This window comes from Oryx dammah, unplaced genomic scaffold (assembly GCF_014754425.2).
Source record: "Oryx dammah isolate SB20612 unplaced genomic scaffold, SCBI_Odam_1.1 HiC_scaffold_938, whole genome shotgun sequence".
NCBI classification, from domain to species: Eukaryota; Metazoa; Chordata; class Mammalia; order Artiodactyla; family Bovidae; genus Oryx; species Oryx dammah.
Genome location: NW_024071082.1, coordinates 1 through 7,050, shown reverse-complemented (window position 1 = coordinate 7,050; position 7,050 = coordinate 1). Strand labels below are relative to the sequence as shown.

Here is a 7,050-nt window from a genome sequence, read left to right as displayed (position 1 = left end):
CTTTGTTCTGTTATAGAGATAATTAGCATATTCTTTTAGGCAACAGAGAGTCCAAGTCCAAGTCCTGAGGCTCTTTTATCCGGAGGTCTGGTTTTCTATTGGTATGCCATTTCTATAGACGCCGGGCACAAAGTTCAGAGTCCCCTGGGAGAGTGACCATGCTTGTAGCCTAATGTTTGAAGCCTGGCCTCAGATGGAGTCCAGCTCTGTCTGTTTCCTCCTTCAATGTTTTCCACATTTGCACAAAATACTTAAAAGTGTGGAACCAAATTACAGGAGGTAGAGAATTACCCCCTTCCTTTGCATATGTTCTCCCAAAGTTTGGGCTCTGCATGAAAGGGATACTCAAATCATTACTGGTGAACTGGCTGTGACCCTTCGGGAAGCATTTTCCAGTCCCTCCACTCCTTCCCTGAACCTCTGAGAATGGACTTTGGTGCCCTGGTCCTTCTAATCTCAGTTAATTGCCTCATAAACACCCTTAATTAGTCCAAGGTTCAGGAATACTTACCCCATTTTATAAGCAGTGTATATTCATTTACTACATCCACTCATTCTCAAGAGGCAGTGAGGTAGCATTGCCCATCTGTTTCCCTCTTTATAATATTTCCTACCTTCTAATTTTGACTCTTTTCTACTATTGTTTTTTGCCTCTCTCCTTTTCCTCTCTCTCTGATTCTCTAATTAATAGACTCTGACTTCCATCGCCTCTGTTAGCTTCTCTTTTCCTAGAACCAGTGCCCACAGGTGACTTCTAGACTTCCTACAGACTTGAAGAAGCCTTTGGGCCCATCATGGCCCATCAACAGTTCACCAGTAAGCTTCAAGAAGAAGTGATTTGCCCCATATGCATGGATATTCTGCAGCACGCTGCTACCATCGACTGTGGGCACAACTTCTGCCTCAGTTGCATCACTCAGAGCGGAGAAGCAGCAGACAGCGTTCTTAAATGTCCCCTCTGCAACAAAATTGTGAGGAGGGATACGATCACGCCCAACTGGCTCTTGGTAAATCTGGTGGAGAAAATCCAAGCTATAGATCTCTCGGAGACGCAGCCAGAAACGGAAGAGCTGAGATGTCTAAGGCATGGAGAGAAATGTCATTACTTCTGTGAAGTCGATGGCAAGCTCCTCTGCGTGGTGTGTCGTGAATCCAAGGACCACAAAACCCACAACACAACTCTGATAGAAGAAGCTGCCCAGAGTTATCAGGTAGGCATTTGGGGGTCCCTTCCCTGTTCCCCCATCAGATCAAGAGTTCAGTGAGGACCTGGAAACTGTCATTTCCTCCCTCTGGGTTTGTACCCATGGCCCCCATCTTTGCACCTGAGTAGAAAATTTGCAATCAGGCCCAGTAGGTTCAAAAGTCTAAGACTGGAGAACTGTTGCTTGTTGCATCCAAGGTATAATGGAGAATGGAAAGAACACGGAATTTCGAGTCGGAGGTGTAGGTTCACATTCAGACTCCTGAACTTTGTATATATCCTTCAAGGAGTCACTTTACCTCTCTGAACTCCAGGTGCCTCCTCTTTAAATGGGGCAAACAAATTGTACTTCTTAAGAGTTGTAGGTATGACAAATGAGAGAAGGTTTGTGGAAGTCCTTTGATAACCCCAAAGCACATCCAAATATTAGTCATAATTTATTAGTTATAATTTATTACCACATTTCTTTCTTGTAGGTCACTTAGGCTCCATAGTTCTCCCTCCCCCCGTCACACCCCAGCCCCCAGCTTGAACAGGAAAGGGGGATCTATTAATAATGACACAAGGACTCGCCCTCCATCCCAAGAGATAAGGAGGGCATCATGAGGTCAGGAGGTCTCCAGGCACAACTTGCCAAGACAACTCTCTCCCCACAGGGGCGGATCCGATCACAAATCGAGGTCTTGCAGCAAAAGCAGAGGGAGATAATTCAGATGAAAGCACAAGGTGAACACAAGATCAATGTCTCCATGGTAAGAAAAAACTCAGATGTGGGTCTCTCTGTCTATGAGCTTGAAAGCAGAAATGGTATCTCTCCAAAACTCCTAGAATTCCTTATTACACTGACCACTCAAAAAGACCTCATTGACAAAGGAACAGATACAAAATGGGATGGAGTGTAGGAGGGACAGAAAGGATTGTGGCATCAGGGATAAGGGTGTGCTCCAGCCTTCTCCTCTACAGCATTTGGTTTGCCAGGGCTAGCATCTTCCACGTCCAGCCTCATGTTGTTGCAGTAGGTTGGCCACTTTGGTCTTCTCCACCTGGGGACAAGTAGTGTAAGGAAAACTGGTGCTGGTCTTAGAATCGGAAATACCAGTTTTAAGACCCATCTCTGCCCCTCACAGTCCTTTACTTACCTAGAAACTGACTTCTCAAATTAGAAAATGAAGACACTATGAGCCCACTCAAATATCTGTACCTATTTTGTGGGTGGGTGTGTGTAAAAAAGAAAAAAAATCTATGTGAAAGCAGATTATAAACTGAAAAGACTTCTGGAAATATGAGTACTTAATACTTAGTTATTAAGTATTAGCTACCTGTCCTTGAAAGCAAAAAATATAAATAAATAACATAATATGAAAACAAGGCACATAGTAAGGGCTTTCAAAAGCTTGTTCTCCTTCCATTTCCTTTCCTCCATGTCTGCCACTGCATGTTGCTCAGAATAAACTTAATAAAATGATAACATTGAATAAAATGGGATAGAAGAAACTTTGAGGCCATCCTCTCATCTTCTGAATGTCCACTTTCTTGCCCCCAGGCCCAAGTGGAATTAGAAAAGCAGAAGGTCATCACAGCCTTCAGACAGCTGCGTCAGGTGCTAAAGGAGGAGAAGAGCTTCCTCTTGTCCCGGATCAACTGGCTGGGAAAGGAGATCTCCAAGGGGGAGAAATTCTATGTCATTTCCACTGAGACACAGCTGAACTATCTCAGGAAGCTTACGGATTCCCTGAAGTCCAGACAGTGTTTGCCGCCAGGCCAGCTGCTCCGGGTGAGTGTCCCTTGGGGACCAAGTTGTAAAAACACAGCGACCCCTCCCTGGTTACAGATCAGAGCACTGACCACGTGGCAGGATACCAGAGTTGCCTCTATCTTCCTTCCCCCAGCTCAGTGCTGTCCAATAGAAATACTGTGTGAACCATAATTTACAAATATATTTCACACAATATATATAATTTAGAAGTACAATGTGAGCTATATGTGTAATTTAGAATTATTTTGCAAGACACAAATATGACTTAAACTTTTTTCTTGTAGCCACATTAAAAGCATAAAAAGACACAGGTAAAATTGAGTGAAATATTTTATTTTACCCAATATATCCAAAGTAGGACTTCTCTGGTGGCTCAGACGGTAAAAGCGTCTGCCTACAATGCAGGAGACCTGGGTTCAATCCCTGGGGCAGGGAAGATCCCCTGGAGAAGGAAATGGCAACCCACTCCAGTATTCTTGCCTGGAGAATCCGATGGATGGAGGAGCCTGGTAGGCTACAATCCATGGAGTCACAGAGTCGGACACGACTGAGCGACTTCACTTTCACTTTATCCAAAGTATTATAATTTCAATCGTTAACCAATATTTTTAAAGTATTAATGAAATATTTTATGAACTTCTTCCTTTAAAAAAATTGAGTCTTCAAAATCTGGTATATGTTTGGCAGATCTCAGTTCAGACATATTTTGAATGGTTGAATTAAATGTACTCTGACCAAATCAATATAAGTTGTGGATAATGGAAAAAGTATTTTACACTATTTCAGTTTTTTTAAAAATTTAAATTTGGATTGGTGACTCTCATTAAATTTAAAAATGTGGTTCCTTGTCATACTAGCCATGTTTCAAAGTGTTCAACAGCCATGCGTGACTGGTGGCTGCCATACTGGACAGTGCTGGTCTAGGTGATGCACAGGATGAGCTGAACTCCCTCCTGAATCCATCTCCCACTCCCACTAGTTCAGAAATCCATTTCTTTTCTTTCTTTTTTTTTTAAGGAAGACCACACAAAGCCATTCCAGCCCTTTTCCTGTCTCTCTTCTCCCTTCTCTGGTTTAATCTCAGAAACAAAACTTATTTTCAAACAACTCAGTTAGTTCCTCTTGAGGTCTGATCATTTTCCTGCCTACTGGCATATTGGACACTTCCTGGAGGAACCCTTTGTGGAGATGTTCATATAGGAAGAGAGGTGTTCTCATTCCACCTGTTCTACCCCATGCCCTGCATGGCTGGTACTTCCTCCTTGGCTGTCATGAATCAGCCAAGTGCTAAGACTATACTGTTTCTCTTTCTCTTCTAGGACATCAAAATTGCCTTGTGCAGGTATGATGGGCCACCCCAAGGGCATTTTGCCCACTGATCATTCATCTTAACGTGCTCAACATACATTCAAATACTCAACATTCTTCCCTCCCAAGTTCCTGTCTACTCTGTCTAACTGCAGTCAGGTACTTAGGCTGTGGCTTAAGCTGAGTTGGTTACTAAAGAGAAGAGCTGTTTTCTTTATGTTCCTATTTCTTCATCACAGATTCTATTTCCTTGTACTTCCTGCATGACCCCTTGCTCAACTAGGTGGCTCCTGGGTCCCCTACCCCATCTCTCTGTCCCCTTCCTCTCTGCTTCTTTCTGGCTTATTTCCCATCTGCATTTCCATATCACACTATGCTCCACCTCACCCTGGCCCCATATCCCTAGCCCTGGCCTCCTGACTCTCAGCTCACTATCCTCTGATTTCCTTCCCTACCCCCAAGGCTCCATCACCTCATCCCCACCTCTTTGTCACAGTTCTTCCTCCCCTGCACCCCATCCCTTGATCTCACCATCCAGTTCAGCCATATCTTTCTAGAAGTGAAGGATTTCACTTTCTCAACCCAACCCCTGTTTCAATGGACCTGGAGAAAAAGCTCAGTGACATCAAATCACGGCATGATTCCCTCACAGAGAGCCTGAAGAGATTCAAAGGTAAGGAAGACGCTGTCACCAACTCAGTTTACCTCCCTTTGGAGGATTCTTCCTCCATCACCCCAAGGAAATGGAACTGTAACTCATCCGTGTCAATAGTAATTATATAGGACATTTCCAATGCTGGGCTCTCTGCCGGGCACTTTCCAGGCATCTGTATCTTTCTTTTCAGGCATTTCTTGCACTCTGACTTCATCATGTTTCACCTGTTTGCCTCCCTGACTCTTCTTGTGAAAGCTGCAAGAGGTTCCCATGCCTGGCTCAGTGACTGGCAGGAAGGTGGTAGACCAGTTGTCTGGTGGGCCAGAACTGGAATTCAATCTATTTCTGACTACGGAATATAAGAAAATAGATTCAAAGTCAATGACATTTTAGGGAAATCCTTCTTGCAGCCTTACAGGGAAACAGAAGTAGATGGGCTTTAGATATTTGGTCAGATATTTTTCAAAAACATGTCTGGGTTTTCAACTAGGAAGACAGCTGGGTATTTGTAACGACTCCCTTCACAGCAAAGGTTGTGCTTGTCTAAACCAGGAGTAGAGAGAGCTGGATGGAGTTTTCTCCCAGGAAATATCACAAGAGTCTCCCACCCCAAAACCCCTCCCATATACCTCTGGAAAAAGAGGACCAGGACAATGCCCCCAAGAATACCACTTGTTTAGCTAAGAATCTCCACTCCCTAGACACAGAGTTTTTGTTCTTAATTTTATTGTTTTGAACTTTTCTTTTCCCTAGTAACTGCTTTGCTTTGTCCAGTTCTCCCATCCCACGTGGTGTAATCTCATGTAATCCAACAACTTCATAGTCATTTCAGGTTTTCATAGTCATTCCAATTTGGTTCTGAAGTTCCCTGGTGGCCTAGTGGTTAGGATGCTGGCCTTTCACTGCCATGGCCTGGGTTCAATCTCACACAGAACTACAATCTAAAAAATAAAATTAAATAGTTTGGCTTCAGTTTAGAATTTCAATAAAGGGGTTTATTACCTTTTCACTTTGGCACAGGCTGGGATTGGGCATGGAGAAGGGGGCTACAAATACACTCTCTACCTTTTGGCACAGATGAACTGGTCTGCTGTATTTTCTACCCGCCCCCCACCCCCACACACAGTCCCCTAATTCCCACCTGGCCCTCTTAGAGTCCACTGGATGGAGGGGGTTCTGGGGGCCTACTTAGAACACTGGTCTAATCTCCATAGCTGCCTAGTCTGAGGATGGTTGCTTCTTGTTGGGGAATGACTGGGTCTGGGAAACCAGAGGTGGAGGGGGTTGGTGGCTGGAGCCTGAAGGCCCTGGAAGCATAGCACTCCTGGCCAGTGTTTGCTCTGGCTCCAGGTGTGTGGACCCCTCATAAGAAGGTCGCTGAGCATTCCCTATGGCTGGGCTGGTGGCCCTCAGAGGATATGCCCTGTGTCTCCCTCCACCTATACCCAGGGCTGGCTCTCTCCTCTCCTGGAGCTACAGGGCACTAGAAGGGTGCAGAGGCCCAGAGGAAGCCCCTTATCTAGGGGTCCCACTCTATAGCTCTTCCCTTAGTCCAGCACCCCTACAGCAAGAGCAGGCCGGACACAGGCCATCGTCCCCAAGTTATGGGCTCATTCTCCAACCACACAAAGGCTTTTGTCCTCTGACCCTATTTCCATGAGGGTACACAGACATTGACAGCCCTCCATGTCTGGGAGATGAGGGCACAGAACTCCCTCCTTGGGGAGAACTGGGACAGAAGGGCACCAGGTGCCTTGGTCTGGAGCTCCCTTGCCTTTCGTCTTGAGTCTTATCTGGAGGAGAGGGATTGCCACCCAGGGTTTAAGTAGGTGGGACCATCCTTTACTACACCCTGTGCCTGACCTTCTTCTGAAGCCAAAGCGTGAGGCCAAACAGCACCTTTTGTCCCTCAGCCCTTTCTCCTCAGTTCTTCTCATGGAAGGGACTAGATTTGTGCTACTCAATATGTTAGCTACTAGCCACACATGCACTTGGGCATTTGAAATGTGGCTAGTCCAAAGTCAGGTGTGCTGCTAGTGAAGGAAAAATTCAGATTTCACAAGACTTAGTGTGAAAATAGAATGTAAAATATAGTAATAACTTTTTATAGGTTGAAAGGCAATATTT

At 45.0% G+C, this 7,050-nt stretch overlaps 1 protein-coding gene across 1 annotated transcript; it reads left to right on the top strand.

The window, feature by feature from the left end:
• Nucleotides 1-569: 569 nt before the first annotated feature.
• On the top strand, nt 570-5,019 carry LOC120859434 (E3 ubiquitin-protein ligase TRIM31-like; the record flags this gene model as incomplete). The annotated part of the gene is made up of 5 exons (XM_040235543.1): nt 570-1,211; nt 1,861-1,956; nt 2,748-2,978; nt 4,280-4,302; nt 4,826-5,019. Coding segments are annotated over exons 1-5 (961 nt in total), but the record flags the coding sequence as incomplete, so codon positions are not given.
• Between the last annotated feature and the right edge of the window lie 2,031 nt (nt 5,020-7,050).